Source organism: Vipera ursinii (genome assembly GCF_947247035.1).
Source record: "Vipera ursinii genome assembly, chromosome: 1".
Taxonomy (NCBI): domain Eukaryota; kingdom Metazoa; phylum Chordata; class Lepidosauria; order Squamata; family Viperidae; genus Vipera; species Vipera ursinii.
In genome coordinates this window covers 237,341,533-237,355,296 of record NC_139512.1, presented here as the reverse complement: position 1 = coordinate 237,355,296, position 13,764 = coordinate 237,341,533, and the positions used below count along the sequence as shown (strand labels likewise).

The 13,764-nt window shown below is 40.9% G+C and overlaps 1 protein-coding gene across 1 annotated transcript in view; it reads left to right on the top strand.

Annotated features, from left to right (window-relative positions):
- IMPG1 (interphotoreceptor matrix proteoglycan 1) overlaps positions 1 to 3,695 on the top strand; it is a gene marked incomplete at both ends in the record, with an annotated part of 96,390 nt that extends 92,695 nt beyond the window's left edge. Inside the window, one exon of the mRNA XM_083372897.1 lies at positions 3,466 to 3,695. Coding sequence (XP_083229023.1) covers positions 3,466 to 3,695 — 230 coding nt within the window. The remainder of the gene's footprint in view (positions 1 to 3,465) is intronic.
- Between the last annotated feature and the right edge of the window lie 10,069 nt (positions 3,696 to 13,764).

Sequence of the window (13,764 nt, the reverse complement as noted above, 5' to 3'; positions counted from 1 at the left end):
GTGAGGGAACGGCCCCCGCTGCCTTGGCCCTGGCCCAGAGACCCTCCTTCTGCCAGAGACCCTAAGATCTGTCCCACTCCTGCCCAGGCCCCCATAGGCACCCTTGATGCGAACGATGTAGTGCTGGCCATGCCCACCCAGTAGGCCATATGCACTGTAGCCACGCCCACCCAGCAGGCCATGCCCACCCTGTCCATACCCACCTGGCCCCCTGAGGCCAACCGCAATGCTGATGCGGCCCTCAGTGAAATTGAGTTTGACACCCCTGGTATAGAGCTTCTCCATCTTTGGCTGCAGAGTACATAGTCAATCTGATTTCTGTGTTGACCATCTGGTGATATCCATGTGTAGAACCATCTCTTGGGTTGTTGGAAAAGAATGTTTGCTATGACCATCGTATTCTCTTGACAAAATTCTGTCAGCCTGTGCCCTGCTTCATTTTGTACTCCAAGGCCAAACGTGCCTGTTATTCTGATTATCTTTTGGCTTCCTACTTTAGCTTTCCAATCCCACATGATGATAAGGACATCATTTTTTGGTGTTAGTTCTATAAGGTGCTGTAGGGCTTCACAGAACCAGTCAATTTCATCCTCTTCAGCACTGGTGGTTGGGGCATAGACTTGGAATACTGTGATATTGAATGGTCTTCCTTGGATTCGAACTGAGATCATTCTGTCATTTTGGGGATTGTATCCCAGTATTGCTTTTCCTACTCTTTTATTGACTATGAAGGCTACTCCATTTCTTCTGAGGGATTCTTACCTGCACTAGTATACCTGATGGTCATCTGAATTAAATTCACCCATTCCTGTCCATTTTAGTTCGCTGATTCCTAAGATGTTGATGTTCAGTCTTGTCATCTCTTGTTTGACCACGTAAAGCTTTCCTTGATTCATGGATCTTACATTCCAGGTTCCTATGGAGAAAAAATCTTTACAGCATTGGACTTTCCTTTCACCACCAGATACATCCACAGCTGAGTGTCCTTTTGGCTTTGGCCCAGTCACTTCATTCTTTCTGGCGCTACTAGTACTAGCCCTCTGCTCTTCCCCAGTAGCATATTGGACACCTTCCGACCTGAGGGCCTCATCTTCCAGTGTCATATCGTTTTGCCTTTTGGTACTGTCCATAGGGTTTTCATGGCAAAGATACTGGAGTGGGTTGCCATTTCCTTCTCCAGTGGATCACGTTTTGTCAGAACTCTCTGCTATGACCTGTCCATCTTGGGTGGCCCTGCACAACATAGCTCATAGCTTCATTGAATTACACAAGCCCCTTCGCCACGACAAGGTAGTAATCCATGAAGGTCCTCAGCTTAGGTCCATTCAAAGATATGGTGACACTGAATAAAATGGATGTGCAATCAGTTCTCAAAATTCTGGCCATTGAAGGGCCTCTGTGATTGTTTAGCAAAATCAGGCAAGATTGTAAAGCAGAAGAGGCAAGGAAAAGAAGTTATGCTGCTGAAATCATGAAATCTGCATGTAGTCACAGTCTGAAATGAAACAAGAGAGGAGTGAGCAGACCTTTAAATTAGGGCTACTGTGATGGTTTTAAGTCAGAATTATTCCTAAGAATAAACAAATAGTTTCCCTGTTTTTAAGAATATAAAACCCAGTTGACGATTGAAGATGTCTCCAGTCTTCAGATTCTTTACTAGGTGAAAAACCGAAAATGCAGAAAAAGTGGTGGGAGATACGTTTGAAGTAGGTTCTCTTTACCTTCTACCATCTCTGTTCTGGACATGATCTCTTTTGGTAGGGTAGACCCATGAAGGCTTGCAGACATCTTCTTCTGGAATGAGATTAGAAGTCTGTATTGTGCCTTCATTGTTTAATTAACTGAATTGCAAGGATCTCCCTTCCCTTGCCAGGAAAAATGAAAAAGGTACAGCTCAACCAAAGCTGAAACCAAGGGGAAATAAAATTACTTCTTCTATAGCACGTTCTGATTTAGTGCACATATTCCTAAGTGGGAGAAGAACTGAAAACCGAAGATCTGCTTCTATTGACATGAGGCACCACCCAAGACTTACAGTATAAATCAGGTCAGGCTGTTGACCTCCCTTTTTCCTGATATGCTGCCTTGTTGTCTTGTAGATGTTATGCTGCTGCCAGTGAATTAAGTAAGGACTCTTCAAGGTTCCTTATTATTTGACACTCTCGAGAGCTCTGTTCCTCATTCCACTTTTTCTCTTTCTTCCATTGTGGTGCCCAGGATGGAAAATAATTCCAGGGAGCATTTGCCAGAACAAAAGCAATTCTAAGATTGCTTGATGAGTTTTGGAAGACAGTTTTAAAATGACCCTGAGCTCTTAAGATTGCTCTTTTCAATTTCATGATCCAGGGGAACACAAGGAGTGCTGTGTCAAATTATTCTACCTTCCTCCCTGTCCCACTGCACAAAACATTGCTTTCGTCTATAAGTTTAGATTTCTACTAATAGCTTACTTGTTGGGCTTGTTGCATTAATGTAAACAAATGGCCCATAGTTCCATGAAAAGGAAATTGTCCGGAAACACAGTAGGATGAAATTGAACTATTGTTAGAAAAGTTCGCCTATTACAGAATACGATGCGCCACTTAGACAAAAGAGTGAATTTATTGCAACCCTCCAATAGCCTTTCAGTTTATCAGATTTCTAAACCAGCCTTGCAACTTTTTATCCCTCCATAGCCTTTCATATAGTTATTAATGCCATTTTAATTGGATGGTCACAGTATATAGGCAGCATTAACATGAATGCATTCATTCAAGAATTTAATTACTAGGCAACAGATGACAAGAATATGAAATTGAAACAGCTAGGGGGTTATTTTCTTTTTATTTATTACTGCAACAAAAGCGGCAAATTCTTGTTGCATGCCGAACGAATGAATACCTATCATATTAGTTATAGAGAGACAATAATTTCAGCACAATTAGGGTGGACCTTACATATTACAAAACAAAGCCTACCATGGCCAACAGCATCTGTGTTCCACATTTCTTTGCAATGGCACATGTTGTGTACTTTACACCCTGATGAGTTTATCAAGGGGGCTTTAGGTTGGTTGCATTGTGGGTCTACTAGAATGGCCCAGCTGGGAAACCATTTTGGCTGATGGTCCAGAAGGGTAAAGTGACTGCAGTGCTTACCATACAAGGATATGCTTTCCAAAGGTTTTCTGAAGCAGGCACTGCTCACCTCCTCTTCACAAGAAGGCATTTGCTGTGAAATATGGCTGATAACTATTTAAAACAAATATAAAGGCAATACAGTATCAAATTACTGAAGAAAAGCATCACTGCCACTTGTGAAAGCCAAAAAGAAGGCATTCCATTCTATTGCTCCTCAGTCACATATTAGCACCGGTAGGTAGCTGTGATGAACAAATGTTTTCTCTGGCAACCATACCATTTTACCAGGTCCACGTGACCCTGTATCAATGAAAACATTTCAAAAGATTTTTCTCTTCTGTTCCAGCGGATCAAGCGGACCCTTGCAAGTTCTTGGCATGTGATGAATTCTCACAGTGCCTAAAGAATGACTGGACAAAGCAGGCAATTTGTCTTTGTAAACCTGGTTATGTAAGAAAAGATGGCCCACTTTGCCGTAGTATATGTGAGACGGAGGCCCACCTTTGTGCTAACAGTGGCAAATGTGAAGTGGTTCCAGGAAGAGGTGCAGTGTGTAGGTATGTCCCTTTAATGTAAGGTTGATAAGGAATATTGATGGTACAGTGGTCATGGATAAGTACAGTGGCAATTATTTTGCAATTGTCAAATGGCATTAATGATTTTTTGGGGGGGATTGTCGGTATGAGAAGAGAACATTCTGCATGCAGATTTTGTGCTCTGTTGTTAAGCAGAACTTCCCATTCAAACTCTCCAGTGAAAAGCTTTCTGGGAACTGGAATGGAAAGGCTTTATCTGAAGCTCTGGTGATATACTGCTGGTCAAAATATGTATGCTGACTTGACTCAGATGCATTTATGTGAAATTATAATCAAATTCAATTTGTTTTATTTTACATCATAGTGCTAAATCACCTCAGGCACAGAATATTTGTCAAAAGCCAGAATCTACCTAATGAAATCTGCAGAATAAAGCAGGAGAAGCTTTAGCAACCATTTTTAATGATCTCCTACATCTATATGATCCAATAACATAAAGTGTTTGATGCTTGGCTTAATGTCCCTTATTCTTTGTCAGTTTATTGATCAAATTGCAACAAAAATGCAAAATGAAGACTAAGTGGGGATAAGCAGATCTACCCTTCGTATGTTCCCTCATCTCAGTGGCCTTTTATACTATAGCTGTCTTACCACTAGCCAGCATGTTCTACATTTCTGAGATCCTCCTTCACCTGTCAGTCACTACGGTACAGATAATTCTAGTCGATTTCATCCTGCTTTCTATCATGACGATCCCATCAATAATTTTTGCAGTGGACCATATAGTATAAGTTTTTATGACTAACTTTACAAAATAAGCAAAGCACAGAATACAATGCTAAAATAGATGCACATATTATCATTCATCTTCAAAATTAAATAAAATAAAATATGCTTTTCTGAGTTTCACCATTGGCCTTAGTAGCCCTCAACCATCTGCTGACTGTGTTTCAATGTTCTATGATTAAAAAATCTTAACCCAGCTACTGTAATAACGTTTGACACACCTCACTGGAGCAGCTTCATACCAGGACATTCTCAGTAGTGAAATTATTTGATAATACTTCTGACATTGTGTCTCTTGAGGGTCTTGAGTTTAATGGCTTGTTAATTGTAAACATTTAATTCACAATCTTTGTTTTCTTCATAGGCCCCAGGATACAAAACAAAAAATAACAAGTTAGCATCTGAAAGTCTGAATCCCAGAGACCATGAAGGTTTGTGATTTTTAAAACAAAAAACAAAAAAAACCTGTCAAATGCATTTTTAGTAATGTCTGGATATATTTGATACTTTTATGTCACTCCTTAAAACTTAGAATCAGTCCTTCGTGTGAGGTTTATTTGACTTTGCTAATTTAAAATACATCATTTAAAATATAGGCAAATTTTCTGCAGTGATATACAAGCTTACAGTATGGTGTGTGCCATGGCCTATGCTTTTTGTTGATTATTATGTGCCATCATGTTGGTTTCAACTCTTAGCAACCACCTAGATATTGTATATCTTCTTTAGGGTGATCTGTCCCCAACATAGTCTTTCAGATACAACAGTGCAACAATTGTTCACATACAACAATCGCTGCTATTACTGAGCTTTCATTCCCAATCCACCTCTTCTTGTATTTTGCTATTCTTAAAGCTTGTCTTGGGGGTCCTGCATCCTATGGAGCCGACTGAATTTCTGCAGGGAAGAAACAGAATTACACCCCTAATATATTTCACTCATAGAAGTACACCACTCAATTCCACTTTAAGTAACCTTACATTTCTTTCATGAACGTTGTTTCTACAGGTGCTTTAGGAACAGGACCTCTTCTAACATGGAAGCTCAGTGGAATCTTTGAGGAAGGAGGAAAACCAGAAAATCCATCTTTTTCTTCCCCAGAAAAATATGGAAAATTTTAACTGAAGTTTATCTCTGCCATTTTTTAAAAAATAGGCAGAAGCTGCAATTAATTTCCTCAAAACTGTTTAACTTCATAGCATCCCTATCAACATGAATGCAATGCTAAATGTAACGTATTATGTAGATACTCAGATACTCAGTGTGATAAATATTTTTGTTGCTTAGTTGTAAGTCAACTCCATGTATTACAAGTTCAAATGTAATGTATTTATTTATTTATTTATTTTATTAATGGGACTTATATCCCGCCCTATCTCCCGAGGTACTCAGGGCGGCTAACAACAACAAAAATTAAAGGTCTCTGTACAGTAGATTAAAACTAGAAATTGAAATAAATTAAAGATTAGAGTTAAAATTGTAAACATAATTAAAATCCCTGTCAGTCCAGGTCAGCCAGGTGGAAAAGGAGTGTTTTGAGGCCGCGGCGAAAGGACTGGAGAACTTGGGCCATCCGAAGCTCAGGGGGGAGCTGGTTCCACAGGGCTGGTGCTCCCACAGAGAAGGCTCTTCCCCTGGGGGTCGCAAGCCGACATTGTCTAGCCGAAGGTACCCTGAGGAGGCCTTCTCTGTGTGAGGGTACTGGGCGATGGGAATTTGTTCCCGGCAGCAGATGGTCCTGCAAGTATCCCGGGCCTAAGCCATGTAGGGCTTTAAAGGTAAGTACCAGCACCTTAAATCTCACCCGGAGGGCAACCGGTAGCCGATGCAGCTCACGCAGGAGGGGTGTAATATGGGAGTATCGGGGTGCTCCCATCACTACCCGTGCAGCTGCACTCTGCACCAGTTGAAGCTTCCGGGTGGTCTTCAAGGGCAGCCCCATGTAGAGAGCATTGCAGTAGTCTATACGGGAGGTAACGAGTGCGTGGGTGACTGTACGTAGGGCATCTCGGTCCAGAAAGGGGCGCAACTGGTATACCAGGCGAATCTGGGCAAATGCCCCCCCTAGCCACGACTCCAATATGATCTTCAAAACTGAGTCGTGAATCCAGGAGGACGCCCAGGTTGTGTGCTTTATCAACAGGAGGTAACATCTCTCCTCCTATACTCAAAGATGGAACCTCTTGGACTAAACGAGATGTCGGTACGTAAAGCCACTCAGTCTTGGCCGGGTTGAGCCGGAGCCTGTTCTTTCCCATCCAAATCTGTACCACTTCCAGGCAACGGGACATCACATCGAGGGCATCACTGGGTTGGTTCGGGGTGGAGATGAAAAGCTGGGTATCATCAGCATATTGATGATACTTCACCCCGAAGCCACGGATTATCTCTCCCAGCGGCTTCATATAGAAGTTGAACAGGAGGGGCGAGAGCACCGATCCCTGAGGCACCCCACAACTAAGGGGCCTAGGGGTTGACCTCTGCCGCCCTGCCAACACCATCTGCGAACGGCCCGAGAGGTAGGAGGAGAACCATCGTAGAACAGTGCCTCTCACTCCCAACCCCTCAAGACGACGCAGCAAGATACCGTGGTCGATGGTATCAAAAGCCGCTGAGAGATCTAATAGGACCAGGACAGAGGAGTAACCCTTATCTCGGGCCCACCAGAGATCATTCACCAGCATGACCAATGCCGTCTCCGTGCTATACCCGGGCCTGAAACCCGATTGGTACGGATCCAGATACTCAGTTTCCTCCAGGACCAAAAGGAGCTGCCGTGACACCACGCTCTCAACGACTTTCGCAAGAAAGCGAAGGTTGGAGAAAGGATGAAAGTTGTTTAAAATAGCTGGATCCAATGCAGGTTTCTTAAGGAGGGGCCTTACTACCGCCTCTTTCAAGGTGGCAGGGAAGTACCCTTCACTCAGTGAGGCATTGATAACTGCTAGGAGCCAGCCTCGTGTAACCTCCCGAGACGCATAGACCAGCCACGAGGGACACGGGTCCAACAAACACGTGGTGGCACTTAATTTCCCCATGATCCTGTCCACTTCATCCGGAGTCACAGGATCAAACTCTTCCCAAATGTTCTCGGCCAAACTCCTCTCGTCAGATACTGCCCAGTCAGAGTCCAGACCAGCCCGAATCTGAGCAATTTTGTCCACCAGATATTTACTAAATTCCTCGGCCCGTCCTCGTAAGGGGTCCTCTCCTGTCCCTTGATTTAAAAGGGAGCGGATATTGTTCAAATGTAATATATTAAATGTAATGTATTTCATGTAATGTATTACATGTTCAAATGTGGCAAATGTTCAAAGTTCCAACAGCAGTGACATATGATGCACTTACAACAGTTGTAACATCCTACAGTCATGTGTTTGCCATTTGCAATCTTCCCAGCCATCATCTAACCAGCAAAGTCAATGGGGAAGCCAGCAGGAGGTGGCAAATGTCATACAAAGCATAATAACTATTCGAATTTAAATATTTTTTTTAAAGAATCTTGACTGTAAATATCAAGCTGCCTTTAGGAAGAAATATGGTTGTTGTTATCTTTAAATATATCAGTTCCATAGAATAGAGACACTGAAACACAAATATAATTGTCAGTTCTGTATATCTTCCTATCTATGGGAGCATTTAGGTTTAAACTAAATAACTGCACAATCAAAATTAAGCTTCAAAATACTTTATACATTTGATGCAAGTTGGCAGTAATGCATGTGTGCCGAGTCAGAAGACATAACCGGCTGCAACGGAAAGCCATGCCTTATATCAGACATGTCAAACACAAGGCCCGGGGGCCAGATCCGGCCCACGAAGTGGTTTCATGTGGCCCGCAAAGCCATCCTGGAAACAGTGAGGGAATGGCCCCCACTGCCTTGGCCTGGCCCAGAGACCCTCCTTCTGCCAGAGACCCTCAGATCTGTCCCACTCCTGCCCAGGCCCCCATAGGCACCCTCGATGTGAACGATGTAGAGCTGGCCACGCCCACCCAGTAGGCCATATGCACTCTAGCCACGCCCACCCAGTAGGCCACGCCCACCCAGGCCACACCCACCCGGCCCCTTGAGGGCAACTGCAATGCTGATACGGCCCTCAATGAAATTGAGTTTGACACCCCTGCCTTAGATGATCAGCATCAGTTTCACCACTTTTGAAGAAGCTCAGGTCTAATAAAATGGACCTTCTCCCTTAACTACACAATTGGCATGACCAAGGTCACAATTACCTTCAAATAGAGGAACATGGAACGAGAGCTATAAGTGGCAGGGTTTTACAATGGTTTAGCATTGCCTTCTTCATGCTCTGGCAGATGGTCTCCTTCAATGCTCAAGTGTATTTCTGCTCTGGGTATAATCTATGTACTCTGAACCATCTTCTTTTCTATGCACAATTAGGCATTACAGCTTGTCTAAGCAGTAAAATGGCAATTGCTTTCTAAAGATGTTTACTTCTCAAAGCCTATCTCTCTAAAAGGTAAACTTCACTGGATATTCTCTAATTTCCAGAAAAAAAATTATCCTTGCATTATTTGTATATGCTGTTGCTACATTTGGGGTTACATTAAGAAGATATTGATACCCCTTTGCTGCATTTTAGTGGTTGCCTTGATTTAGTAGCTCTAGTTTGCTGCATGAGTAAGAAGTTGAGCTTGGTGTGTTCCCACTGCAGATGTAAAATACTCTCTTATGGGACACATTTAGAGGTACAGTATCCTGCTTCATATATATCAAGCACCCATGGTGGCTATGTACTTACAATTCCTTATTAATGTTCATTTTTGGTTGGCTGGTTGGTTTCAGAGCTATTTTTTGTGTGTTTATACATACCAGTTTCTACTCAAATGGCAGAAGTAATGTTTACATTTTAAACATGAATTAATTGTTCCTGAGTATACTTTATCATAGGCCAGTATTAATCATAGAATATTTGGAGAAGAATATTTTGTATTTCAATAAAATCATTAAATATGTTTGTGTATCTCTAGTTAAATATTTTTTCTATATCATCTGACAAAGATGTCTTCAATTATTCCATCTGACATGGTTATTTAGAAGAATGTATGTTTTTTAGATATCATAGCAATATGGAAATATTTTAGAACTTAAATATGATGTTGGCTTTATTTTTTTTCGAATCACATTTCTCAATATAGCTAAGTAAGTAACTACTAAATTCATTCGTTAAATATTGTTTGCATCATAACCAACCTCAGTGGCATTGTAGGAAAAGTGCATTAGAACTTGAGAAAAAAATTCTAAAAGAAAAACGTCAATCCTTCCATAATTCCAATTTTCATTGTCTTTAATATTTTAAAGATTTGAAACAGTTTTTCAAAGCCATATTACTTTACTGGCAAACATTTTCTACTTATTTGCTATAATTGGTATATCATTCTGGGGGGAAAAAGCAAATCTAACTGTCAAAATTTCCCAAGGAGTCCCATTCTTTTTAAAATAAATATTGCAGAAAGATCAACAGAGTGAATTTATTTTGTTATAATTTGCAGTAGACAATCAAAGTTATTTGACAAAGTACTTGGAACAGTTTAGTAGGAAATAAGCCAGAGATGAAAGAGATACAATTAAAGATGAGGAGAACATTTCCAAAGTAATATTAAGAATCTTGTGCTGTTCAGGGAACTGCTAGTTGTATGCAGACTTACAGTATAATTGCATGCAATGTTTAGGTGCTGGTCGACATATGTTTCAATGAATCCATAAGGGAATAGAAGCTGACACAATCTCTACATTGTACAAAATTAACCATGACATATTTTTGCATATTTGAATGTATACCTAAGTATTCTGTGCCATTTACCAAATGAAAATAAGAAAACTGTTAATATGGAAGATGCAGAAATTTGGGCATTCTTCTGATTCAGTGCTACTTTTTAAAAAACTGTAAAGTCGTTGAGACAACCAGAAGGTGGTTAACTTGTCAGGTGTATTGTACATTGAGCCAGGAGACACCGATTCCACAGGTGAAAGTATTCTGACTTTTCTAGCCAGTTGGGTTATTTATTTATTTAGTTAGTTAGTTAGTTAGTTTTCTATACTGCCCTATTCCCGAAGGACTCAGGGCGGTTTACAGGGCAATATTTAGAAGACAATATAAATTAAGATAAAAATAGAATTAAAAAGAATTAAATTAATAATAGCCCAACAATAAAACAATGTTAAAACTTAAAACTAAAAATCCCCTCAGTCCAGGCCAGATAGATCGAAAAGCCAGGTTTTCAGGTCCCGGCGAAATGAGCGCAGGTCGGGGGCAGTCCGGAGTTCCACAGGTAAACCATCCCAAAGGGCAGGCGCGCCCACAGAGAATGCCCTCCCTCTGGGGATCACCCGCCGGCATTCCCTGACCAGTGGCACCCTAAGGAGGCCCTCCCTATGGGAGCGCACAGGACGATGGGAAGTTGATGCCGGCAGCAGGTGTGCCCTTAGATAGTCCGGACCCAAGGCATTTAGGGCTTTATAGGTCATCACCAGCACCTTGAATCTCACCTGGAGGGCAACTGGAAGCCAATGCAGCTCGCGGAGAAGAGGTGTTACACGGGAGTATCGGGAGACTCCCATCACAACTCACACGGCCGCATTCTGCACCAGCTGTTATATATATATATATATATTTACCAACTAAGGGCTCTAAGCAGGGATCTGAGTATGTGCAAATGAAGATAATTCACATTACAACCAAGAGGAAGATTATACCAAAATCTCTAAGTGCTTCCAGATAATGATTCTCAGCTAAAAACAGTTCAGATACAGAAGTTATAGGAAATTGTTGATGTCATGGTGAGAACTGATAGCCCAAGCAAAATTTCTGCCAGAGCTATCTGAAAATTGTTCAGATCTGCACTGAACCCACAATCACAGGAAATAACTTACTTAAGAATTATTTCAGAATTCATTTTGTACATACACAATTAGCAAAAAATAATCTTTAATCTTAAAATTAAAAAATATATAGAAAAGAGCCAAACCCAAACTAGGAAAAGAAAGGGGAAAAAAAAGAAAGTCTACAGTATGTTATACTTATCAACAGTCACTGGTTTATTAATACCTGCTGAAAGGTTTAGCTGTCTCAGGAATAGCTACCTACATAACGGCGTCAGAAGGAAGACCTTTTTACAAAAGCCACCATCTCACAAACCAAAAGAAAACCTTGTTAAGCCTAAGGTATTTTGAAATAAAATGCTTTGAACTGATGAATACATAACTAGTCAGCCATAACAACATGGGATGGATTTGGACAAAGATGGTGAAGCATTTGAAGAAAAGAACACATTGTTGACACAGGAATGGCTCTATTATTTTTTGGAGTTGTGTGGCAGGTGGAAAGAAAAAATGGATTTGGGTAAATGTCAAAGAATTTTTAAAGCTAATATCCTGCAGTCAGTTAGATATTTCAGCATGGTAATTGCTTAAAATTATCTCCAAATCAGGCATGATCTCTTGAAGGGGAAAAAAGGAGAGATGGTCCCCAGAACCGAATGATATTGACAATCAATCATGTAACACACAAGAAATAAAGAGTAGGAAAAAGACTAAAAAAAAAAGACTTGACAAACTTAGCTATTTGGAAGCTATTCCGACAAAGGTGATGCTACAATTACTGATTAAAAAGATGGTCCAAGCTTTTCCTTATTTTGACTTGATAAACCTTTGCACATACTGTAAATATTTAATTTCTACAAATTGAATTTTGTAGAAATTACAAAGTGTTTAATTTTGTACTATGTAGAAGTTAGGTCAGCTTCTGTTCATGTAGTCCACTGAAATATTAAATTTAATGAGTGGTACCTAAACTTTTGCATGATACTCTGTGTAGTTGGTCACGGAACTAGGATTGCTATTTTCTGAGATGTAGAGTGGATTGATGTATGTATATGCCTCATTTAGCAAATGCACGCAGATATGATGGCCAGCAGAGGTAGAATAGCCATCACCCAAGACTCACTGTACTTTGAAACCACATCATAGCTGCACAAATAAATGTATTATCTGGAGGTGTACCTACTTTTGTATCTTAGGGCTTTCAAGTGAAAAAGGTCACAAATATGCAGGAAGCAACAAGTCTCTTTTTTCTGTTGAGGAACTGGCATTTTCATTCATCTTTATACTGAAATCTCTGGCCAGATGTTTGGGGCACAAAAGAGATGCTGTATACATCTGTCAAACTGGTTAATACAGGGTGTATTTGAAGGAATTCCAACCAGGTCAATTGGAGGTAATGACAGCAGTTAAATAAATATTATATAAAAATAATGTCATCTCTTTTTAAATTCAATTAATGGGAATTTAGAAAATTTGCATCAAGGTGCCAACTTTTTGCCAACTGTTATCCCACTATGCTAACCAAGTGATACAGTAAATGCAGACACATCTAGGACAACCAAATTAATCCAAAATATTAAAGAAATGTTGTTTTAAAATGTGATCATCTGTTTTAGCCTTAGCTATGATTAAGGCAAAAGCGACGCAGTGGCTCAGTGGGTTAGGACGCTGAGCTTGTCAAGCAGAAGATCAGCAGTTTGGTGGGTCGAATCCCGAGTGCCGCGTAACAGAGTGAGCGCCTGTTACTTGTCCCAGCTTCTGCCAACCTAGCAGTTCGAAAGCACGTAAAAAATGCAAGTAGAAAAATAGGGACCACTACGGTGGGAAGGTAACAGCGTTCCGTGCGCCTTTGGCATCTAGTCATGCCGGCCACATGACCACGGAGACGTCCTCGGACAAGCGCTGGCTCTTCAGCTTTGAAACGGAGATGAGCACCGGCTCCAAGAGTTGGAAACGACTAGCACGCATGTGCGGGGGAACCTTTACCTTTGCCTTATGATTAAGGCACTCTATGCAGTCTATTGTTTTACAAGACAGTACAACTGTAGAGGACTCTGGGTTGGGCTACAGCAGAAACACTAAGCAGCTTTTCCTTATTATGTGTCTCTTTGAAAACGTCTTTTCCAATCAATATTTCTCCATGCTGCAGTTCCATGCCTAAAGGATATTGTCATTCTTAATTAGAAGCAAAACAGTTGGGGACTGGCAATGGAGACATAGTATCCATGCAAGAAGTGAAACAACTTCTTCTCTTAATTTGCTATTCTGAAAAATACCTCACCCTCACATTTCAGCATAAAACACTATTGATGTCCTGCAATGCGTTTAACCTCCCACTGAAACCAAAGGAACAAATGAACCAAAGCAAGAAGCTAGTTTGATCGGTGATGAATATATCATATATAAGTAAGTCCTTCAAGTCCAGCTCAGCTTCTGGTGATAGCATGTAATTTTTGTAGCAGCAATATGGAAGTTTTTTTG